Here is a 25,971-nt window from a genome sequence, read left to right on the forward strand (position 1 = left end):
AGAATATTGAATATACCATGGACTGCCAAAAGAATGAACAAATCTGTCTTGGAAGAAGTACAACCAGAATGCTCCTTGGAAGCAAGGAGGGCGAGACTACGCCTCACATACTTTGGACATGTTATCAGGAAGGATCAGTCCCTGGAGAAGGACATCATGCTTGGTAAAGTGTAGGGTCAGCCAAGAAGAGGAAGATCCTCAATGAGATGGATTGACACAGTGGCTACAACAATGAGCTCAAGCATAACAATGATTGTGAGGATGGCACGGGACTGGGCAGTGTTTCATTCTGTTGTACATAGGGTCACTATGAGTTGAAACTGACTCGACGGCACCTAATAATAACAACAACATGTATGCACATATATACGTATGTGTGTATGTATATGTATATATTCACATGCTATATGTATTTTAAAAACAAATTAATTTAAATAATTGTATTTGAGACTTTTTGTTAATTTTGTAATACCCTCTAACGACGTCTGGATGGTGTCTTAGAGTCTCTTAAAATCAGGGTCAGACCAGTGGTACAAAATGAAGGTACCTAGAAGATTTTTTCAGGATAGCAGAGGTCGAGACACGTTAGTCATGGAGAGATGGTTATCTGCCTGTGTGCCTGCACATGTCTGACTTAGACTTTCATCCTCTCCAGGAAGAACTGATTAAGGACATTTCATGCCAATGGAAGGTTAACTGAAATATTTCCAACCTAGAGTTCCATATTTTAAAATAACAGTGTTAAAAATTAAAATTAGCACTTCATCTTTGGGGTGTTTTTCACAAAGACAAAAAGTAAACTATGTATACAGCAAGAAACATAACATGGCATAAAATGAACGATGGGGTGACAAGGTACATCATGAGCAGGACTAAAGGGTCATTTGGGAAAGAATTGGATGGCATCTTCTCTCTTTAGCTTTTTATTATTTTGTTTATATTATTATAAAAATTATAAAATATCATATAATATATTATTTTATTATTTTAACTTCTCTGGGTCTCAGTTTCCCCCTCTGCAAAATTGCAAAATGAGGTGTTTGGGCTACCTGAAATGGTGGAAGGAGTACTGGCCTGTTTAGCAGAAGAACTGGGTTCCAGCCCTGATTCTGCCACCATTTTACACTAAAATTACTGAATCTCCCGTGTGTTTAGACATGAAAGTGAAAGTCTAGACTAGCTGTTTTGCAAAACCTCTTGCCACTCTAATATTCTGTGATTCTATGATGGGTCAGAAATGAGTTTTAGAGCACAGACATCAGTTCCCAAGACTGTCAGGGAGTGAGGTCCAAGCTTTTCCATTTACTCCACTAGCACCATGATTCTCTTTTTCTTTCAGTGGCCTAATTTAAGGATAGGACCTCGGATTCTACAGAGTCCAGAGAATTGGAGTGTAGGTATCTTCATCTGCCATTCTGATTTCTCAGGTCAGTTGAAGAGTGAAACAAAAATGAGTCAACTATTAATAATTTTACTTTGATCCACAATCAACACCCATGGAAGCAGCAATCAAGAAATCAAACGACATATTGCATTAAGCAAATCCACTGCAAAAGACCTCTTTAAAGTGTTCAATAACAAAGATGTCACTTTGAGGACTAAGGTGTGCCTGACCCAAGCCATGGTGCTTTCAATTGCCTCATATGCATGTGAAAGCTGGACAATGAATAAGGAAGACTGAAGAAGAATTGATAATTTGAATTATGGTGTTGGCAAAGAATATTGAATATACCATGGACTGCCAGAAGAACGAATATATCTGTCTTGGAACAAGTACAGCCAGAATGCTCCTTAGAAGTGAGGATGGTGAGACATTGTCTCACGTAATTTGTATACATTATCAGGAGGGACCAGTCCCTGGAGAAGGACATCATGCTTGGTAGAGTAGAGGGTCAGTGAAAAAGAGGAAGACCCTCAATGAGATGGATTGACACAGTGGCTGCAACCATGGGCTCAAACAGAGCAACGATTATGAGGATGGCACAGGACTGGGCAGTGTTTTGTTCTGTTGCACATAGGGCTACTGTGAGTTGGAACTGACTCGATGCCACCTAACAACAACATTAACAATTACCCTAAAATTAAGTCACCTGAATTACTTGATGGGCAAATATTAGGGACAATGTAACTATTTGGAAGGTGTTTATTAAACTAAGACTGCTGATTTATAACCCTGGTTTTACAGCATTTTACCATGTCTCAAATTGTCCCATGGGATGTCACAAATCTCTAAAAAAAAAGGGAACAAAAGAATTTAAATGGCCCTCTTAAGAAAACAAAAAATACTGCTAAATTGAGGAGTGTGGAAAAGAAGATGTTACAATTCTAAATCATTTGTTTATCACTAATGTAAATTGTCTAAATCAGAAGTAGGCAAACTACCACCCACAGGCCAAATCTAGTCAGCTATATATTTTTTTAAATAAAGTTTTATTGGAACACAGCCATGCTCATTCATTTACATATTGTTTATGACTGCTTTCCTGCTATAATGGCAGAATTGAGTAGTTATGACTCAACGTATGGCCCACAAAACCAAAAATATTTACTATCTAGCCCTTGCCAACCCCTGGTCTAAGTTACAGCTGGACCAAGAACCACAGACAAATGTCTTCTCTCTCAGCCAAAGATTAGAGCTAAAGCTATCATGTCAGCACAACCCAGATTTTGGAACCTAGAATCTTCATCTGCAGAAACAGAAGACAATCCATTCCTTGTGGGAAGGGCTTTTGCTTTCTTCTGTAGGGCTGGGAGAACCCCACTCACAGGGGATACTTCACCTTGGCTTGCCAGGCATTCACACGGCCCTGGGCATTGAGCCGGGCACAGGAGGGTTCCCAGTAATCACCCCACCAAGATTTTTTAAATGAAGAAGCTGTGATTTGCTTGTTTTCTATCTTTCCACTTTCCATACCAAGCGGTGTGGAGCATCCTGTCAAGAGAAAAGTAATGTGATAGATTATACACCACCTGTATTCCCTAAATGGCGTTTTTGTACTGCAGAGGAGATAAGAAACTATATTACTACCAAGTAACAACAAACACAACCATCACAACAATGAATATGTATTGAATCCAAGTGCCAAAAACTGCTCACAAGCTTTACATGTATTAGTTAATGCTCATAATTATCTCCACTTTACAAATGAGAAGTCAAAAGTGCAGGAAGAAAAAGTAATTTGCCTAAAGTAACACAGCTAGAAGAATTAGAGACAGAACTGGAATTTGAGCCCCAGCAGTTTGACAACAAATGCATGTTCTAAACATCTAAACTCACTTCCCTCCTTAAGAGAGTCATGACACCTTTGGTCTTTGCTTTGAGGTAGACAGTGCTCTCAAACTATCAATATATATGAAAACACACTGTTTCTTCTTCTAACGAAAGCTACAAAGAAAAAGATATGGTAGACCCTTGGTGGTCACCATTTAATATTTTCTTTTTCAACCTTTTGAGAGTGATTCATGCTATGCATTCTTTGGAATTTGGCCAAGGCATGAACTTAAACTTCACAGGTGGCCAGAGTGATCTGTGAGTTTAAGAAACATAGCTAGTGAGCAAGCCTAGCTGACTGCCCATCACCCTCTTCTCTGTGAAACTTTTTTCTCTCTGGTAAATCATGCAGACATTTTCTTGAAGTAATAACACTATTTTCTCTGTGAAAACAAAACCAACACAATAAAAAAGTAAGCCTACTGCTAATGTGAATTATATAAATAAGAAAGGGAAGAGATTTTTAAAAAAGTAATGCTTCTCGTGCAGAAAATAGATATTTTAAATATATTAACACAGTTAATGATTTATGAAGCTGCCTCAAGGAGTGCTATATAAAATTTGCATTTTATGTAGGAAATGTTATATACCCCTGCTGTCTAGGCACTGGCAAAATGCCCATCTCCATATGTCTCATGAATGCCATTATCTTATATACTGTGCCATTATCTGCTTTGATAAGAAGCAGATTCCAGGGTTCGGCTACTTTCTCTGCTGTGAGTTGTGGCTTCTGCCCTCCACCCTGAAAGAAGGTGCTGTAGCTCTCCAACAGGTGTCCCACAGCCAGTTTCGGGTGTGCCTCCCTTTCCCAGCCCCGGGCCAGACGGGTGGGGCCTGGGCCAGCCAAGCCCTGGGTCAACTGCTCATCCTTTTTACTGCAGAACACTAGACAGACACTCTTTTCTATATGTGGTTTGAAGTGAAAACTATTGGAAAACACTTCTTTAAGAATCAGAGAAGGAGAATAATTGATGAGGCTCTTGAACATCCTTATTATACACATGTATGTAGTAGAATTTTATTATAGCCATTTATGATTACCTGGATTTATTTATACCACAGGTCACGTTACATTCCCTTAAAAATAGCAGCTTATATAGGAAAGACTTGGGTTCCTACATAGGGGACAAATGTCAAGTACAATCATGGTTTCAGGAAGTTGGAAAGCAAATTTAGATTTCAAGAACATTCCTTGAACACCTAATAAACGTCAATAATACTGTTACCTACTTTATTACATTAAAGTCTGAGTGACCTGGATGACTTTGGAAGATTCAAGCTTGATTTGACTCTCAGGTAGTTTGTATTGAAAATGGTCTGATAGAGGTAATTCCAAGCTGAAGCCCTTCCTTGGAGGGCAAGCTAGTGTCCATATCATCCTGGCCTTGTTCACACAGGTGGTGCCAGCCCTCTGGCTGGTTGAGTGATCTCGGTCGAGATCACAGTGATAGTTTACCTGAGTGAAACCTCTGTTTTGCAGAGGTTTTTCTAGCAGCCTAGGTCATTGAAGAGAACTAAACATTCTTCCCATTCTCCCACACCTCCCAAATCTTAATTCTCTGAGTAACAGCAAGAAAACAACATATCTTTGTTCCTTACCATTAACCTCACAACCTTGGAGCTCCATTCGAAGGGTAGGTCTGTTATAGGATCTGGTTGGAGAGATCCTAATGTATCTAGCCACAATAGGTGGGTCAAACTGGTTGTCTTTTATTGTAGAGGCATCTGAATTGCCATCAAAATACTAGAAGAAAATAGGAAAGCTTAGTTATGAAACAATCCTCTCAAGTGATTTTATAATAAAATTTTTAATCTAATTTTAATATTGTAATATTAAGTTCTCATATGACCTGACCAAATCAACTTGGTCTTAAAAAAAAACTGGGGAGACTTCCATTTCTGAAACGATGGTATATCCTATTCCTCCCGCTAAGTACAATAAGAACCCAGACTTTATATATAAAGTAAATATAAGAAGACTCAAGGGAAATCAAGGAAAGTAGATTGAATTGAATGAAAATTAAAATACAACATGTCAGAATTTTGGGACTCAGCTGGAACAATGTAGAGAGGGAAATTTATAGCACTATAAGCATATATTAGTAAAGAGGAAGAGTCTAAAATCAATAACCTTAGTCCCCACCTTAAGAACCTAGAAAAAGAAGAGCAATAAAAACCGAAAACAAGCAGAACAAAGGACATAATAAAGCTAAGAGCAGAAATCAGTAAAATTAAAAATACAAAAACAATAAAGAAAATCAATAAAACAAAGTTGGTTTTCTAAAAAGATCAATAAAATTGACAAACCTTGAGCAAGACTGACAAAGAAAAAAAGAGAAGAGATGCAAATTACCAATATCAGGAATCAAAATAGGCAATATCACTACAGATCCTGCAGATATCGAAAGAACAATAAGAGAATACTACAAACAACTTTACACATATAAACTTAACACCTTGGAGGAAATGGACTAAGTTCTTGAAAAACACAAGTTATCCCAACTCATCCAATATGAAATAGATAATTTGATTAGCCCTGTATATCTATTAAAGAAATTGAATTTTAATTTTAATACTCCCCAAAAGACATCTCCAGGCCTGATGGCTTCACTGGAGAATTCTGCCAACATTAAAGACGATTTAACACCAATTCTACACAATCTCTTGCAGAAAAGAGAATAGGAAAGAATGTTTCTCCGTTTATTTTATGAAGTATCACCTTGATATCAAAACCAAAGACAGTACAAACAAATACACCAATATACCTCATAAATATAGATGCAAAATTCTTTAAGCTATGGACTCTAACTACAGTTTGTGTTCTCTCTCCAATACTGATTAGACAGAACCATAACTTAAGATTTTCATGACCTGTTCTAAGGTATATTACAAATAATTCATTGCTAGAAATAGTAATTTCTTTCTAGAAAATAGTCATTTTTTACTAGAAAATAGTAAATGATTTACATAACAAATAAATGGAAACAGATTCAAGATGTCTAGTATAATAATGACAGACTGATTCCTTTGCATTCAGATAACTTTCTCTGAGCAGAGGGTTTAAGGGGAAATGGGAGGAGTGAGGGCAAATACAACTGGGTCATTAGGAATAACCTAGTATGATATAGAAAAAAAAAAAGTCTGAGAACCACACTCCCATAGGGCATCACTGGCATTAACACTGCCATTTCCTTCAGGTATAGTGAAATAAAGAACAAAATAAGATATAAAATTTAGTAAAATCAAAACTCTTGGTGGCCAATTTTTAGCGTGAAGTACAAGACTACATACTTCACTCTGCTGAACACCACCTGCCAATCTGAGAAGTTGGTATTTTGTTTGATAGTAATTGATTTTTCAAGTTTTGTTGGGCTGTGAAGTTTCAGAAGTTAGGCTTATCCCTTTAATTTGTAACACACAGTCCCATCACATCATCACATTCCTCTGTAAGACGCACAGAAAGCCACTCACATTTCTAGAACCAGAAATGTATTTTCTTTTTAAAAAAAGACAGTCATAACCATAGGGATAGTAACCCTGGGCTGGTTTTGAGATTCAGATAGAAGCATCAAACAGACCATCAGGTTCCTTGTGCTGTTCCCTTTGAAGATCTGCCAGTTTGTATGGTCGGAACTGTAAGCCACATAGAACTCGGTAGTATAGTAGGACTTTAGGTAGTGTTTAGCACCTTGGGTCTGGACCCCTGTCAGTATGACTTCCCTTTGCATGTCCACCTGAAACACAGCAAAGCTATTAAACAGAACTGTCCTTTTTAATAAGTCACACGTGGCCTTAATTCATTGTATACTCAGTTTTCTTTAGAATTAAAGAACCAGCACCTAAGGTCTTAGCTGACAAAGAAAATGGTTAGATGCAATGCATATTTGAGCACAAAGTACCCAGATGTACCACTAACTAGCTGTGTGTGACTGTGGGAAATTAGTTAACCTGTCTGTGCCTCAGTTTTTTATCTGTAAAGTGAGATATTATTAGAAGCAATCTCATAAGGCTGATTTTCAGGCTTTTGAGTTAAGTATTTAGAATAGTGCCTACCACTTACCGTAAAGTTGACTTCAACTCATGGAGACTCCATGTGTGTCAGAATAGAGTTGTGCTCTGTAGAGCTTTCAATGGCTGATTTTTTTGGGAAGTAGATCACCAGACCTTTCTTCTGAGATGCTTCTGGGTAGACTTGAACCTCTAACTTTTTGGTTAACAACTAAGTGCATTAGTCATTTGCACCACCCAGGGACTCCCAGAATAAGGCCTAAAACCAAAACTAAACCCATTGCCATTGAGTCGATTCCGACTCATAGCAACCCTATAAGACAGAATAGAACTACCCCATAGGGTTTCCAAGCAGTGGCTGGTGAATTCGAACTGCGGACCTTTCGGTTAGCAGCCATAGCTCTTAACCACTAGCACCTAGTAATTGCTATTTCACTTAACAACACTGCAACAACAAAAATAACAACAAGAAATTATTAAAATCATTGTCATTGTTACTATTATAATAGGAGCAGATATCAGATTAGTAAGACACACCTGGATCCAGGAGTTAGAGCCAAATTCACTTGAAAGTTTTTCTATGCTCCAAGCATTATACGATCCATCATTGTTTAATCTTGCTAATTTGGGCTCCCAATAACCTAAATTCAAAGGAAGAAAAACATTTATTCTGAATTATTTAGAAAACAGACAATTAGCAATTTCTCAAATGAATTTAGTCCCAGTGGAAAACCTTATCTCTGAAGGACCTTGTGCTGCTGTTAGGAGCCCAGGCCGCTGACTGGGGCCTTGGCTACTAATACTAAGTCCATCCTTAATGATGAAATCTTGACTTCAGGTCTGTGCTTGGTCAGCTGTCAACCACTGCTCATCCCCTTTCCTGTACACAGGTCATGTTTGCCTTTTCTCTGTCATGTTGATGTGGCTACTGCTGAGTGAACCTGCTTAATAGGAAGACATGGGAGGGGTGATGGGAGCCCATGATCCCTTGCAACTGACCTCTTTATCTTGGGAAGGGCTTTGAGGCAGAGTGAGAGACTTAGGAGGAGTTCCTGACACATAGTGGGTGATCAACATAGTTTCTTTAATAGTTGAATAATTGGCACAGGCAAAGGGCCCTAATAAATAGGCTTATAATACCTGGTGAATAAAACCCTGTGAATTTGGATGGGATATTATATGCGTGATCAAACCGAGAAAAGATGAATGGGGAGAGTTTTGGAAATGGGCACATGGTCATGAAAGTAAGCTGTCTACTCCTTGCCAAATGCCCGCACTGAAGTTGACTGCCTATGCAAAGATGCTAAGGACCCCCCTTCCCTGGAAGAGACTCTTTGGAAACAATATACACTAGAGGGGGTGGCAGTGATAAGGGGTACCAACAGACTTTCAGCTTCTACCACAGTGCTGTTTCCTCTCAAGGTAAGCATCCCAAATTGAGCTGCTTCACTACATTGTGGTGGAGAGAAGTCTAGAAAGGAGAAGTGACCTGTAGCTGCAACAGGCAGAGTGGCCATGTATACTGGGGCTATGATGCCAGTACTTACCTAGATACTCAGAAGCCTTGATTTGTGAATCAGATATGATGCCAGTGCTTAGTCCCATTGGCATCTTACATTCTACGAAAAAACAGAAAAATGAATAAATTTTGGTGAGAAAATCCATATAACAAAATAAAAGCTCCATGGCTAGAGATTGTATGAGATGATGGATCAGTAATGAAATATTTTCACCTACCTTTTGTGGCACTAACTTAAATATGTCTGATCATAAAATGGTAAATGCACTATCAAGATTGGTGCTAATAGAAATGGTGACACCCTAGAGAAAAGCAACTGAAATTGTGAAATGAAACTGATATTTTTTCAACCATCATCACTATTTATTTTCAAACCTTTTTATCACCGCAAACAGAAACTCTGTACCCATTCAGCAGTAATTCCCCGTTACTCTCTCCCTCCAGCCACTGGTAACCACTAATCTCCTTTCTGTATTTGCCTACTCTAGATTTTTCATATAAACTAATTTTCATCTATTTGCATCATAAAGCAAGTCATTTTACAACATGAAGTGCTATCCCTCATGAGACTGTTCTCAAAAGTTTATCTGAAAGTTACAAGGCTATTTACATCTTGTTCAAAGAAGGGAATACCAGTCACTGTGCTACCTGGATGTTAGCACAGTGCTTGGTACTCAATAGGTGCTTAGTAAATGCTTAGATGATGGATGGATGGATGGATGGATGGATGGATGGATGGATGAGAACTGTATCTCCTGAATATTGAAATGCCAAGTTAAGTGTGTATCTCAGTCATTGAATTCCTGGTGTTATGGATTGAATTGTGTCCCTCAAAAATGTGTATTAACGTGGCTAGGCCATGGTCCCCAGTATTGTGTGATTGTCCACCATTTTGTAATCTGATATGATTATCCTATGTGCTGTAAATACTAACCTTTATAACACAATTCAATCCATAACACCAGGAATTCATCAGTGACTGATCCTGGTGGCATAGTGCTTAACAGTTCGGCTGCTAACCGAAAGGTCGGCTGTTCGAATCTAACAGGCCCTTCTTGGAGACCCAATGGGGCACTTCTACTCTGTCCTATAGGGTCACTATGAGTCAGAATCAACTTGACGCAACAGGTTTGGTTTTTGTTTTTTGGTATGATGTTGATGAGGTGGGGTTAGAGGCAGTTATGTTAATGAGGCAGGATGCAATCTACAGGATTAGGTTGTATCTTGAGTCAATCTCTTTTGAGATATAAAAGACAGAAACAAGCAGAGAGGAGAGGGACCTCCTACCATCGAGAATGAAGAATCAGGAGGGAAGCATGTCCTTTGGATTCAGGGATCCCTGCACTGAGAAGCTCCTAGACAGAAGGAAAGATTGATGACAAGGACCTACCCCCAGAGCCCACAGAGAAAGAAAGCCTTCTCTTGGAGCTGGCACCCCGAATTCAGATTTCTAGTCTCCTAAACTGTGAGAGAATAAATTTCTGTTTGTTAGAGGCATCCACTTGGGATATTTCTGCTATAGCAGCACTAGATAACTAAGACACATGGTATCTTTTCCCTCCTCTACTCTAGGAGCCTGGAGGATTTCTTACATGCACTTTCCCATGTGCAGAGGCAGTGGAAAGCAGTTTCATTTCCCACTACCTGCATGACCTTTACACTGACATTATACTGAAAGAAGGTACCCATGGGGAAGTAGATCTCCTCCCACTGAGTCTTAGTGGGAAGGTATATGATTAACTGTATAATTGCATGCAACAAGATCTAATCTTAGATCCCAGAAGGGGAGGGAATGTTCTTCCTTTGTCACAGTCAAAGCTGGGGATAATGACCACAAGGGGGTCACACACTCTGAGCTCAGATTGTGTCAAAGGGCCCTTCCCTGCTTCTCCCCTTCCCCTTTTCCTATGCACCCCAGCACATAACCCCCTTCAGTCCAAGGTATATAAGTCCTTTTCAACTTTGTCTGTTTTTGTCTTTTGCCTATGACACATAGAGGGGCTACGCGTGTGTAGGAGAGATCTGTCAGCTCACCCTGGGATGCACAACAGCCAAAGGAAGACCAGTCCAAGATGAAATCTTGCCATGTTTTTCTTTGTCCTAACTACCATGTAAGCAATAAAAGCTTGTGGTCTCACCACTGGGAAATGTCAATTATTTGCTGAAAACTACAGCCCTCCACAAACTTACTTTCATTTTTCATCCTTGGCTCACTGCACCATGGATCAAAAATCATGAAAAACAATGCTTTACATTGGTACCCCAGTTGAGTGGAGTATCTTTGGACTGAACCATTTGGTTTAAGTTTGCTAGATAACTAATGTGTTTGCAGGACAATGAACCATGGGCCAGAATAAAAGCAATTATGGCTACAGATTATGCCTCTACCACATCAGAGTTCTCAGAGTTGAATATTTCCAGTCTAAAAGTTGTTACTATTCCAGTAACAGGTATTCTACTGAGAAAAATATTATGCGGCTCTTGCGTAATACCTCTGTCTATGATGAGAAATGGTGTCTGCATCCCTGCTCGTTGGTTTTCCCCAACCTCTGTGTCTAGGAGCCACCAGCCAGGTTTTGATGCCTTCATTTCCAGAGTTTTAAATGAACCTAAAATAGAGGGTGAAGGACAACATTATATTGGTTGACCACTATCAAAGAATCCTAAAATCCCCGTGTCACAAGAGGCTTTAGAATAGAACTAAAGAGTTATCCATTTCTACCTTTTGGCAAGACTAGAGATGTAAGGGCTGAAAACAAAACAAAACATAACAAAACAACAACAAAAACCATAAACGTCACACACACACACACACACACACACACACACACACACATACACATACACTACTAAAAATAACTCACTCCAGCACATCAAAAAATCTCCACCACCCCTCACTGGAAAGAAACTTTCACCAATCTAAATACAACGTTACAAGTTAACCCATACATAATACAGCTTCATAGTCCTAAACTATCAAACCAACCTCAACTGACCCATCACTGGGCCTCAAAAATATTGTATGCGTTTCCCTTCTCTCTCTTCACTTGGTTTTCTTTCTTACATAAGAAAATCAAAATAAAACATCCTTCCCCTGAGTTTTCAAATTTTCTATACAGTTTACATCTTTGGATAGAAATGTACCCAAATTGTTTCAGAAAGTCACCGAAAGAGTGAAGTTTCTAATACCTCTGATTATCCATTCTAGTATTTGATATTACCCACTATCAGTTAATCCTTTTTAGATACTGCTGACTATAACTGTAGTGAAAATTAATAGCTGATGACCATCCTCCTCAAACACACTGAAAACAATCTCCGGCCCTCTACTCTCCAACGCAGATATTTTGGTCTGAATATTTAACTGAGGCAGCCAATCCTAGCTTCCCAATCCATCTTGAGAGCGCAAGGCTGATGGAAAGGTTGACAGATCTGCTTATACTTGGTGAAAAGACAAGAGGTGAGTTTGACCTAATGCCTTCTGGCCCTTATCTTAATAGAATGTTTTCTTTCTAGATTTATTAATGAGTCACTGACATGTTAAAAACAAAAAAGACTTCCAGTCTCCGCTTCCCTTAACCAAACCAGGCTCCGTTGGGCTTCTGTGCCTATATCTGATACCGAGACTCACACCAACTTCCCACCCAAAGTCCTGTCAAGGGACTGGCCTTCCCTAGCTCCTTGGACAGCACTTGTGCAAGGTAGGTTGCTTGGCCAATATGCAGGCTCCTGGGCTCCGCACTCAAGACTTATAGAATCACAGTCTCTGGGAGCAAAATCTCTGCTTTAGTGTCTGCATTTTAACCAGCTTCCTAGGTTTTTATTATGCTCACTAAAGTTTGAGAATCAGTGACATGTAGCACTCACACCCCCACTACACACACAGACACACATACAAACAACTCATTGGCACATACCAAATCCTTTTTGATGACTGTAGTTTGTTTAAACCTTATCAATATTTTGTACATGAACATTTCTAAACACCAATGCCATTCTTTGGTTTTTACATTTAGTTGTTTTGTTTTATTTTTGTCTCCAAACAGCCTCATGAGTCAGTCCAAGACTATGATTTTCAGAGAGTGTCACTTACTCAAAGATATCAGGGTGATAGAGCCAAGAGAATTCAAGAATCCTGAAACCCTAGTAAGTTCCTAATCTCTCTCTGACAGACCCAGTCTACCTGTGGGATTCATTTTGCAGTGTGGTCCAGACCTGACCTGTGTGACAAACACAGTGGCTTGTGAGAGCCTGGGTTAGACAGCATCTCTTTACAGTCAGAATGACCACAGATTTAGCCTGTGTGGGGCCACTAACAATTCATAAATAGCTGTTTTTTTTGTTCGTTATTTACTCTGTATACAGTTTGCAATATGGCTTTGTCCACGACCTATGCCAGAATTCTGGGTTCTGGCCCCTTAAGAAGCAGATACACAAGGATGGAGTGAGGGGAGTCAAGATGCTAAGATTGCTTTATCTCGCCATTTCTCAGCAGGGACCTCTTTCCATTGCCCAGGGCCTTACCAGGCAGAAGCGGCCAGACCCCTAACTGGTGCTGTTGGGTGCCATTTTCCAGCAAGGTCTGGCCATGAAAGTGGACCACGTGAATGTCTCGGGAGCTGCCCATGTTCAGCAGGTGCCACCTCACCCACTCTTGCTCGTACATCATCAGGCCTGGCAGGCTGTAGATCATCCCATTAATGGCTGAAAGGACAGAGAGTTGCAATCATTAATAGCCTGTGTACACTGGTAGGGAGGGTGGTAAGGAAATATGCTGCATCCCACTCACTACCCATCTTCCTCACTACTCCACATTCCCAGGCCCATCCAGCCATAGAAAGGGCCCCCTACATGCTATAACATCAGTGAGACACTGACATTGAACCTTCGGCTGGCTCCTTATCACCTGGCCCACATCACACACCAGCCTACAGCAGAAGTGTGGGCGAGCTCTGTTTCTAAGTAGATCATCACTGTTTTCCTCAGATTTCACACTTCTGCTCTGTGCTTGGCCCATTTACCCTCCACATCTGTAGTATCAATATTCTCTTGCTACAAAAGATAAAGACTAAGATGGGTGGATAAACAAACTCCAGTGGTTAGAGGAAAGAGGTTACACAGCATGTCATCCTAAACCGAAAAAAAAAAAACCCAAACCCATTGCCGTTGAGTCAATTCCACTTCATAGCAACCCTATAGGACAGAGTAAAACTGCCCCATAGGGTATCCAAGGAGCTGCTGATAGATTCAAACTGCCAACCTGTTGATTAGCAGTTGAGCTCTTAATCATTGTGCCACCAGGGCTCTAAAATTCAGAGATAGTTCCAGGCAAAATTAGGAAGTTAGAGTTTATCTTTGTGTGTTCTCTCATTGGTGTGGTAGCTCCTCTGCCCCCTTCCTAGGTTAGATGTCCAGGGTGCAGGCCTTTTCACTGTCCTCTCAGAGAAATACGTGCGCTTCTAAAAATCACCTGGTAAACTTGATCACCTTAATGTAATTAAAATGTTCAATGATAATGCTTAGTGCTATCAAGCATTTAACTGGGAGTGGGGTAAGGGAAGGATTTTTTTTTTCTCCTTTAACTTAAGGAGAAAACTTAAAACTTAACTTTAACTGCTGTGGAATTTCAGGAAGCAGGCATATGAATTCTTGGAGGGGAAGGAGTAGGGATAATTTTGGCACCCTTATAATTATATCACACAGAGGGACACCTATCTACCGTTTTTTTACACAGGTAATGCACACCTTCTATGTTTGTTTGCCAACCATGCTCCCCACCCCAAAGTATTTTTGTAAGCACACTATGCTATTTTTTTTACAGCAACATGTAAAAAAAAAATTGGTATAGCAGTGATTATGAAAATACCTTGTGGGGGGAGGGCACAATTGGCAAACAAATGTGTAGAAGATGCATGTTATTTTCGTAAAAATATGGTACATACTTACAACACCAGCCCTCACCCCCTCATCCTAGTTTCTGTGTAAGAAATAGATTTCATAGGAGTGAACAGCATCTCAAGTAATTATTAGGTCAGCATTGCTAGACCATTGCATCACAACATGGAAATGAAGACTCTCAGCAATGTAGAGGCCCAGTAAACATTTGATAGATTGAGCTGAGTGATACAATTCAGTCATTCATTTATTCATTCATTCAACACACACTTACTGAGCATGTACTGTGAAGTCCAGGCACTGAGATAGGGGCTGGGTACTCAGGTACTACCCCAGAAAAACTACCAAATTGCATGGAGTTAGGCTACATGAGTCAGAATCAACTCAGCAGCAATAGGTTTGGTTGGTTTCGGTAGGCTACAGTACATTTAAAACTAAAATGATACTGAATGCATTTTACTCTTTGTCCGAGGAATCAGACAGCAGTGACTGCAAATGGCACTGCTAAGAGACAACAAGTCTGTCTGATTTTGCAGCCTGTGCTTTTCTATTAGGTTGAGAGATTTTCTGAAGGGTATGCGTTCCGCTCCTGAGTCCATGCCTGCTGGCCTGAGAGGCCTGGAGATGGCAGGAGAGGAGAGAGGAAAGTGCTGCTTGGAGTCTTTGGTTAGACGGTCTCAATGGTTCTACTCTAGGTTGTTTAATACTTTTTTTAACCTTTTGTGAAAAACAGGGCCTATTTTCTTAGTGGATAGAAAGATAGGCCTGGTGATCTACTTCAGGAAAATCAGCCAGTGAAAACGCTATGAATCACAATGGTCCAGTCCCGTTGGGCATAGGGTTGCCATGAGTCTGGGGCCAGCTTGATGGCAGCTAATAACAGCAACACTATCATTAGTGGATAAGGTCGTGGGACAGATCATAAATCATATTGTTTGTCCTCCTCTACCTTCAAAGTATTTTTCCAGGTGATCTGAGGCTGTATGTAACACACACTAATAGAAGTTTAATAGGAAAAAGTAATGTAAAAAAAGGTAGCCTGAATGTGTGAATGAGGTGGGGAGGGAGAGTAGACTGACTTGCTTAGTCTTGGTGACAGGCTGGAGGTGCAGGTGGCACTGGACTGGATGTTGTATATAATAACAGGCTTTCCCCCTGTGCAATAGCAACCTTCTCCTTCCCTATTAACTGAGTGCCTGCCCCATTACCAGAAGCACATCCTCCCAAATCAGTAATCTCAGAGCAATCTCATCCATTCATCAAACTCTGAAAATAGTGCTTATTAGTCCTTTTTTCTCCCTAATCCCTGAGTCATTCTCTCTTTGCTGTCCTCCAAATCCTAAATTTTGCTTTGCTCTCAAACAACTGCTTGCAATTCAGTTGCCAATTTACAGTCTAAACTCCCGAACGGATTTCAGAGTGAACACACTTTGATCAGTGTGAGTACCCAAATGCTCTCTTACCACCCTTCTCCCATCACCTATTTCATTTTGTTCTCATATGCTTTGGATGTTATCTGGGAGCTGCTGAGAGCTAAAAATTGTTACAGTCATTCTTATATTAGAAAAGACACACAGACAGTCATTTATTCTTTATAAACAGCAGAGTGTAGCACTTGCTTCTTTAGAGATCCAGAAACTAGTTCATGAACTCTTAATAACGCAGAGTAATGTTAATTCCTTCTTAACATGTCGCTAATTTCATCATCTGGAGTCCCTGAGTGGCACAAATGGCTAAGTGCTCGACTATTAGCTGAAAGGCTGGCAGTTCAAACCTACTCAGAGGCGCCTCGGAAAACAGGCCTAGCGATCTGCTTCGGAAAGGTCACAGCCTTGAAAACCCTATGGAGCAGTTGTACTCTGCACACGTGGGGTCAATTTTGACCCAACAGCACTAACAATCCAACAACAATGTAAGCATACTGGCTTTTTTGCTTGTTTTGCATCAGCCTTAGTGTACTATCTTTCTAACGTTACTCTTCTTCACCTATAGTATCACCTGCCAGGTTACAACCGCGCTCTCTCTGAGATGTGTAAGGAGCTAGCTTTAGTCGTAGCTCCTGGCTCCTCAGTAGTATCTCGGGCTAATCTGGTAGAAACCTAAGCGCAGGACTCACTGTGTCCCAGTCTGCTTTAATTCAGAGATTAGATCAAAGTCAGAGGAAAAATACCATGAAACTCATGGGAGTGTTTTACTTCTGAAGATGCAAGTGTCCAAGGCCTTTTGGGCTTCTTTTCATAGTACCAGCTCTTCTTTTCATCGAAGACCATAAAAAGCAAGACAAATTCTCTCATGTCCACAGGCATGTTGCTCTCCTTGTGAAGTGTTCCTTTTCGACAGATCAGCAGGGGACCAATCAAACCTGAATGGATATCCTTTTCCTGGAAGACAATAAGAGCAAATTGCATGCATTCCCCCTTTCTCAGGGCTTTTTTTACTCTTCTGACAATCACTGATCATATGGAAGAGGAAACGTTAGAGGCTCTGAATTTGAAGATAACAAAGAAATAGTTTAACAGGCCTGGATATTTATCATCTAATTCTGTTGCATTCATATTTCCTTCCTCTGATGAATGCTTTATTCCAACATGGTAGCAATGATGATGATAACGATATGACAATAATAAAATGGCTTCTGTGTACTGAGCAGCTACTACTATGTTAAATGATTTGCTTATAGTATCTCATTTAATCCTGACAACAGTTCTATATGGTAAATATAAGTTAATTCACTGAACAAATATTTACCAAGTAGCTGCTATGTGCTATGCACTGTCTTCTTATTTTTAATTTAGGTAACCAAGTTTGAGAGAGGTTCAGATAACTTTCCTAGGGTCACACAGTAAATGCCAGGGCAGGAATTTAAATCTAACTCTGTACTATCTCCACTATGCCTGAAATAAAGGAATCTTGACTTTGCAGTTCTTTCATAAAGAAAGAACAGAAGAAACCTAATACTCATTGAAGGAAATTATAAGTAAACATCTCTGAAAAAAGTAGTTACTCCAAACTGGGGCCAACCACTTAAGTAATCCTTACTCCTCTCCACTGAGCAAGTATTTCTTTTCCTCTTCTCCCTGAAGGGCTGCATGCAGAGTCCCTGGTAGTTGTAGACTGTTGACCACAATCCTTACGCATTCCTCATGAAAGTAAGACTTCAGACATGTAACAAGAAACAGCTCTGACTTTGCCATTGGTTGAACTAAGGTTACAAGGTCAAAGGAATGGGAGAAACTTTTCAGGATGTACCTACCGGGTTCACTGCCGAATAGTAGGCCCATGCCCGGCAGGCTGAGCCAGGATTTTCTGGCCCGGATCGCTCAGTGGCGTGCCATACATACGTATAAGTGTTGTTTGGCTGAACAGCATTATCTTCCTTAAACCATTCGGGTGAGTCATCATCATAAGTCTTTCCCTCTGATGATTTTTCATAGGAAAGTCCATGAGCATGAAGAGAATATGGTCTGGATGCTAAATTTTTAAAGCGAACCTAGGAAAAGAAATGATCTACTAGTGTATGTAAGTTTAACAAAAATCCAAACAGAAAAATGTTAGTGTTAAAGGCCAACCAACCAACCAGTAGCCATCAAGTTGATTCTGATTCATGGCAACCCCATGTGTTTCAGAGTAGAACTGCACGTGAGGTTTTCAATGGTTGTGACCTTTGGGAAGTAGATTGCCAGAACTTTCTTCCAAGGCTCCTCTGGGTGGATGTGAATTGACAACTTTTTGATTAGTAGCTGAGCACTTAATTACAGGCCAAAGTGAATGGTTATTAAATCAGAGCTAAGCTGTATTGAGGGCTAACAATTTCAAAGTAACTTATGTACATTATTTGATTTAATTTTCACAACCATCCTATGAGTTAGGGCCTGAATAGATTACCCCAAAACACCAAAACATGTTCTTAGTCTCAAGGCTAAAGTATTGACATTATCAACAAATGAAATGATAGTGATAGGTGCTGGAGAGTCGAAGATGAACGAGGCTTGGTCCCTGCTCGTGATAAGCTTTCAAGCTATGGTAAAAAGAGACATGCATACGTGTATTCCAGCTACAAGTTCGGACACAACGACAAGTTTCTCAGGGGAAATGGCATTTCCATGGCCCTTGAAGAATGAAGAAGAGCTCAGCAGAGGGAAAAGAGGAGGGAAGTATTTCAGGGTCCTGGAAGAGCAGGGAGTGCCTATGAGGAGAGGAGGAAAGGAAGCATTTGGGGGACAGTAGAGATCTGGGTGTGGCTGGGTTGTAGAGTGCACAGGGGTGGGGTGGGACCTGGTGTGACATGAGTCTGGAAAAGGAGCTTGGGACCAGATAGTAAAACCAGTTGCTGTCGAGTTGATTCTGACTCATGGAGACCCCGCATGTACAGAGTAGAAATGCGCTCCATAGGGTTTTCAAGGCTGCGGCCTTTTGGAATCAGGTTGCCAAGTTTTCTTCCAAGGCACCTCTGGTTGGGTTTAAACTATCAGTCTTTCAGTTAGTAGTTCGAGTGTTTAACCATTTGCACCACCCTAGAAAAGGAGCTCGGAACCAGATAGTAGAGGACCTTAAACATCATGTGGGGAGTCTTTGCATTCACAGTAGTCAGACTCATGGAAGATTCTCCTCCCAGCCCTTCTCTTCTACAGCTTCTAATGATTAAAAATCCCCTAATCAGAAGAGAGAAGACTATTGCTTCCCATATCTTCATGGTGCACTTAGTATAATTAAGGTCTTTATATTTCTACCTGCCTATCCGCAATTTTTAAAGAAGCAAATATTTACTGAAAATTCTGGTGAATGCTTAAATAGGTATAGTAGATTATGTTTTTGGATCTAGAATAGTTTACTTTAGATTCAGTTCCCTTTCCTATTTTTTTCATAAGTGAAAGGTTAGAAAGGATGGGGGAAATAAACTCTGATTGCCATAAAAGCTGGCTGCAGGCCTGGACCAGGATACAGGGTTTTGAAGGAAATGATCGGGATTGGAAATACTTGAGAAACTGACTTTTGAGGGAGTTATTATTTTCATTCAAAGACATGGAGACACCTTTACTTCCCTAAGTCTCTAGTTTTCTTTGAAGAAAACTTCATTTCTTTCAAGAAAGTGTTACTACTACTAACCACCACTACTGCCACCACTGCTGCCATTACTAAGAAACGCAGTTGAATCACTCCTGAATATGTAAATTTTCTCTATTAGCTTTAGATAGGTATTACAACATAATTTTCCCCAGGTTATATAGTTTTTAGAGGTTTTTTTTTTAATTGTATGGTCATTAATTTTGTCATGAAGATTGCCAAATTGCTTGCAAAGAGTCTTTGAAAAGAAATGTAATTTTTTGTTAATTCTGAAAAATAAATCAGCTATAGCTCTCTTTCTACCTTCACCTTTACAGCATTCTAGCACTTTTGGAAATTCCTCCACTGCTCAGAAGATGACTTACTTGGATAACATCATCCACTTCAGCTCTGATAACAGGGCCAAGCATCCCAAGATGCTCTTCATACTCCCCACGAGGATCATGTTTGGTAAAAGTGCTGTCAAGGTACTTTCGAAAAACGACTTTCTTGTATATGGTGTTCTTGGGAGCATCATCAGTATCTTCATTATCCATTTCACTGAAAGGATAATAATAACATTTGTCTAAAAGAAGAAACTAAAAACTTCAAATTTAGGAAATTGTCTCTGTTTCTGAAAAATAGTGCCTAGCATCGATAAGGTCTTCAATAAATACTTGATGGACAAAAGAATGAACAAAAACACAAGCCAGAGACTATTCTTCAGCTCCCAGCTCAAAAGTCATTTCTTAGGTAAATCCTCCTATGATCTTTTAGACCAGGTCAAGTTTCCCTGTACCATTCCTTACATTTCTCTAGTATTACTATAGTGTGTGTGTGTCTGTGTGTGTGTGTATAAAACATTCTCTCTTTACATAACATTTATGTATATATAACACATACATACACAAATACATATATATATTTTTTCTTTATATATATATAGATAATATTCCTATGGTATTCCTATAGTATATATAATTAATTATATATAATTTATTTCTGAGGTTATCTATTAATGCCTGCCTCTGCGACTAGAATGTAAGACCCATGAGGTCAGTGAGCATGCATATTTTGCTCACAGTTTTATTTCCAGTGTCTACACATTGTCTGGCACATATGGGTACTTAAACATTTTTGTTGAATGTATAAATGAACAAACATATATTAATGGGTTTGGTACATAGCCTCAAACTGACAGACACATTGTCATTTTGTCATACTGTGTTGGCTTCCATGTTGCTGTGATGCTGGAAGTTATGCCACTGGTATTTCAAATACCAGCAGGGTCACCCATGGTAGACAGGTTTCAACTGAGCTTCCAGACTAAGGCATACTAGAAAGAAGGACCTGGCAGTCTACTTCTGAAAAAAAAATGGCTAATGAAAAATTTATGAATAGCAGCAGAACACTGTCTGATAGAGAGCCTGAAGATGAGCCCCTCAGGTTAGAAGGCACTAAAAATATGACTAGGGAAGAGTTGCCTCCTCAAAGTAGAGTCAACCTTAATGATGTGGATGGAGTTAAGCTCTTGGGACCTTCATTTGCTGATGTGGCACAACTCAAAATGAGAAAAAACAGCTGCAAACATCCATTAGTAATTGGAATGTGGAATGTTCAAACTATAAATCTATGAAAATTGCAAGTTGTCAAAAATGAAATAGAATGCATAAACATTGATATTCTAGGCATTAGTGAACTGAAATGGACTGTTATTGGCCATTTTGAATTGGACAATCATATGGTCTACCATGCTGGAAATGATACATTGGAGAGGAATGGTGTCACATTCATTGTCAAAAAGAACATTTGAAGATCTATCCTGAAGTACAATGCTGTTGATGATAGGATAATACCCAGAAGCCTACAAGGAAGACCAATTAATACAACTATTATTCAAATTTATGCACCAACCTCTAAGGCCAAAGATGAAAAAATTGAAGATTTTTACCAACTTCTGCAGTCTGAAATTGATTGAACATGCAGTCAAGATCCATTGATAATTACTGGTGATTGGAATGAGAAAGCTGGAAACGAAGAAGGATCAGTAGTTGGAAAATACAATCTTGGTAATAGAAACGATGCTGGAGATCGCGTGATAAAATTTTGCAAGACCAACGACTTCTTCAATGCAAATACCTTTTTTCAACAACATAAACAGCAACTATGTGTGGGGACCTCACCGGATGGAAAACAAAGGAATCAAATCAACTACATCAGTGGAAAGAGACAATGGAAATGTTCAATATCATCAGTCAGAACAAGGCCAGGGGCTGACTGTGGAACAGACCATCAATTGCTTGTATGGGAGTTCAAGTTGAAGCTGAAGAAAATTAGAACAACAAGAGCCGAAATATGACCTTGAGTATATCCCACCTGAATTTAGAGATCATCTCAAGAATAGATTTGACACATTGAACACTAATGACTGAAGACCAGATGAGTTGTGGAATGACATCAAGGACATCATACATGAAGAAAGAAGAAGTCATTAAAAAAGAAAGAAAAGACCAAAATGGATGTCAGAAGAGACTGAACATCGAGTAGCTAAAGCAAAAGGAAGAAATGATGAAACAAAAGAGCTGAACAGAAGATTTCAAAGGGCAGCTCAAGAAGACAAAGTAAAATATTATAATGAAATGTGCAAAGACCTGGAGATAGAAAACCAAAAGGGAAGAACATGCTCAATATTTCTCAAGCTGAAAGAACTGAAGAAAAAATTCAAGCCTCGAGTTGCAATAGCGAAGAATTCCACAGGAAAAATATTAAACGATGCAGGAAGCATCAAAAGAAGATGGAAGGAATACACAGAGTCATTATACCAAAAAGAACTAGTCGACATTCAACCATTTCAGAAGGTAGCATATGATTAAGAACTGATGGTACTGAAGGAAGAAGTCCAAGCTGCACTGAAGGCAATGGTGAAAAACAAAGCTCCAGGAATTGAAGGAATACCAGTTGAGATGTTTCAACAAATGGACGCAGAGCTGGAGTTGGTCACTCATCTAAGCCAAGAAATTTGGAGGAAAGCTACCTGGCCAACTGACTGGAAGAGATTCATATTTGTGTCCATTCCAGAGAAAGGTGATCCAACAGAATGTGGAAATTATAGAACAATATCATTAATATCACACACAAGTAAAATTTTGCTGAAGATCATTCAAAAGCAATTGCAGCAGTACATTGACAGGTTACTGCCAGAAATTCAAGCTGGATTCAGAAGAGAACATGGAACGAGGTATATCATTGCTGATGTCAGATGGATCTTGGCTGAGAGCAGAGAACACTAGAAAGATGTTTACCTGTGTTTTATTGGCTATACAAAGGCATTCGACTGTGTGGATCACAGCAAATTATGGGTAACATTGCAAAGAATGGGAATTCCAGAACACTTAATTGTGCTCATGAGAAACATGTACATGGACCAAGAGGCAGTCATTTGAACAGAACAAGGGGATACTGAGTGGTTTAAAGTTAAGAAAGGTGGGTGTTAGGGTTGTATCCTTTCACCATATTTATTCAATCTGTATGCGGAACAAATAATCTGAGAAGCTGGACTGTATGAAGAAGAACAGGGCATCAGGGCTGGAGGAAGAATCATTAATGACCTGCGATATGATATGACACAACCTAGCTTGCTGAAAGTGAAGAGGACTTGAAGCATTTACTAATGAAGATCAAAGGCTACAGCCTTCATTATGGATTACAACTCAATATAAAGAAAACAAAAATCCTCACAACTGGACCAATAAGCAACATCATGATAAACAGAGAAAATATTGAAATTGTCAAGGATTTTGTTTTACTTGGATCTGCAATCAACACCCATGGAAGCAGCAGTCAAGAAATCAAAAGACGCATTGCATTGGGCATATCTGCTGCAGAAGACCTCTTTAAAGTGTTGAAAAGCAAAGATGTCACTTTGAGGACTATGGTGCGCCTGACCCAAGCCATAGTATTTTCAATCGCCTCATATGCATGTGAAAGTTAGACAATGAATAAGGAAGACAGAAGAAAAATTGACATCTTTGAATTATGGTGTTGCTGAAGAATATTGAATATACCATGGACTACCAGAAGAACAAACAAATCTGTCTTGGAAGAAGTACAGCCAAAATGCTTATTGGAAGTGAGGATGGAGAGACTTCGTGTTACATGCTTTGGAGATGTTATCAGGGGGGACCAGTCCCTGGAGGAGGACATCATGCTTGGTAAAGTACCTCTACTTTAGAGAAAGTACCTCGGAGAAAAAGAGGAAGACCCTCAAAGAGATGGATCGACAGGTTGGCTGCAACAATGGGCTCAAGCATAACAACGATCGGGACGATGGCACAGGACTGGACAGTGTTTTGTTCTGTTGTACATAGCGTTGCTATGAGTCAGGACCAACTGGATGGTATCTAACAACAACAAAAATATAGCCTCAGGGCCTTGATCTTACTCTTCTGTCTAGAATGCTCTCCTACTCCGTATCTTGCCTTGTTCACTCCTATTCATCTTCAGATCTCAGCTCAATTGTCACTTCCTCAGGGTCAGTTACCCTAATTCCAGTATCACCCTGTGTCTACCTTTTTTTCCTTGCATTTATCATGGTTAAGTTTTACACTTATTATTTGATTAATATTCATCTGCCCCACTAAACCATACATTACATGAAGGTAGGGCCATGTGTATTTGTATTTTATTTTTTTTATTTTCAGCACTTAGCATAATACCTAGGACAGAATATGCACTCATTGAAGAGTTGCTGAATGAATGACTCTATAAACTAAGTTATAACTCTAGTTCAAATAAAAACAAATCATTATCTAATGACTGTTTTAGTTGAGGGAATAAACTTACTTTTTATTTCTAAGCTAATTTTATGTCCCTAGTCTCTTCCACTTGAGTCTCATGGAATTTGAACTAAACTTCACCAAGATGCTATACACTTTACATTGATTACTAAAACAAGCAATATATATATATATATATATATATTTGTTTTTTTTCATTGCCATTAAGTCGACTCCAACTTACAGTGAACCTACAGGACAAAGTAGAACTGCCCCATAGGGTTTCCAAGGATTGGCTGGTGGATTCGAACTGCAGACCTTTTGGTTTGCAGCCATAGTTTCTAACCACTAGGGCATATATATATATGTATATGTATATGTATATGTGTATACATATATAAACAAGTAAATATATATATATTATATATATGGTAAACAAGTAAATGCAAAAGAAGATTTCTACCTCACAAATTTGGATTTGAAATCAATTTCAATTGTATTTTATTGATTAGCAGATCACCATGGTTAGGTTGGGCTCTGCATTAGAGCAAGAAGAGGATTAGGAATGTATGTGGTGAGAGAAGAACAGAAAGGAGGAGCCTATTCAACTACAGAATGTCATAGACTTCTCACAGTGATTGTTCTTATATTGTTCAGGTATCATCTAAAGCAGAGAAGCTAATACTGGAATTGACACAGGAAATAGTTTAGGCCAAGTTGTAAAAGGGGAACCAAACCCCATACTTAACATAATTGGCCCAGAATTATCTCCTCCCTGGACTATGTTAATTACTTTTTTAGCAGTAGTGGAAAAATGAAAATATAAGAGGACAAGACTGGCCAAACCTTTGTGCAAATTTTGAATAATCCCAGGATATTTCTTCAGCAGCAATGTAATAATTTTTTCTGTTTCCATTGTTGCTGCGGAGGTACCATGCTGCAATGTTGTCAGGATTTCTGGAGGAGTTGATGTCTGTCCTAATGTCAGTTTGGTAGGGATCATTATAAGGCACATAATCAATTTCAACAGAGTCTTCTTCACTGCTCTGGAACTCCTGCCTTGGAATAATCTCAATGTAATCGCCATCGTCTTCAGAGAGGCCCACTACAACTGGTGGATTAAATTGTGTTGGTATTAAAGAGTCATTGAGCGTAGGAATTGGTGGAGGAGATGGTATCTGACCAAGGTCTGAATAAGGGAAAGTCTGACCAAATTCTGGAAGAGGAAGTGACTGATTAGATTCAGAAGGGTAGGATGTCTGATTAAGGTCTGGAGGAGGCAATGTCTGCCTGAGGTCTGGAGAAAGGGTCATCTGACTGACTTCTGAAGAGAGGGTTGCCTGGCTGAGGTCTGAGGGAAGGTTGGTCTCACTGAATTCTGGAGAAAGGGTTATCTGGCTGAAGTCTGGAGAGAGGATTGTCTGACTGAGTTCTGAAGAGAAGTCATCTGGGGAGAGAGT

At 39.5% G+C, this 25,971-nt stretch overlaps 1 protein-coding gene across 1 annotated transcript in view; it reads right to left on the reverse strand.

Annotated features, from left to right (window-relative positions):
- The window catches only part of F5 (coagulation factor V), a 100,413-nt gene that overhangs the window by 7,388 nt on the left and 67,054 nt on the right, over positions 1 to 25,971 (reverse strand). Inside the window, exons 14-24 of the mRNA XM_023738489.1 lie at positions 25,358 to 25,967; positions 20,123 to 20,297; positions 17,947 to 18,183; positions 16,864 to 17,074; positions 13,323 to 13,502; positions 11,291 to 11,407; positions 8,827 to 8,898; positions 7,817 to 7,920; positions 6,850 to 7,005; positions 4,871 to 5,015; positions 2,781 to 2,932 (exon numbers count right to left, since the gene is read on the reverse strand). Coding sequence (XP_023594257.1) covers positions 2,781 to 2,932; positions 4,871 to 5,015; positions 6,850 to 7,005; positions 7,817 to 7,920; positions 8,827 to 8,898; positions 11,291 to 11,407; positions 13,323 to 13,502; positions 16,864 to 17,074; positions 17,947 to 18,183; positions 20,123 to 20,297; positions 25,358 to 25,967 — 2,159 coding nt within the window. The remainder of the gene's footprint in view (positions 1 to 2,780; positions 2,933 to 4,870; positions 5,016 to 6,849; positions 7,006 to 7,816; positions 7,921 to 8,826; positions 8,899 to 11,290; positions 11,408 to 13,322; positions 13,503 to 16,863; positions 17,075 to 17,946; positions 18,184 to 20,122; positions 20,298 to 25,357; positions 25,968 to 25,971) is intronic.

Source organism: Trichechus manatus, unplaced genomic scaffold, assembly GCF_000243295.1.
Source record: "Trichechus manatus latirostris isolate Lorelei unplaced genomic scaffold, TriManLat1.0 scaffold00117, whole genome shotgun sequence".
NCBI lineage: Eukaryota > Metazoa > Chordata > Mammalia > Sirenia > Trichechidae > Trichechus > Trichechus manatus.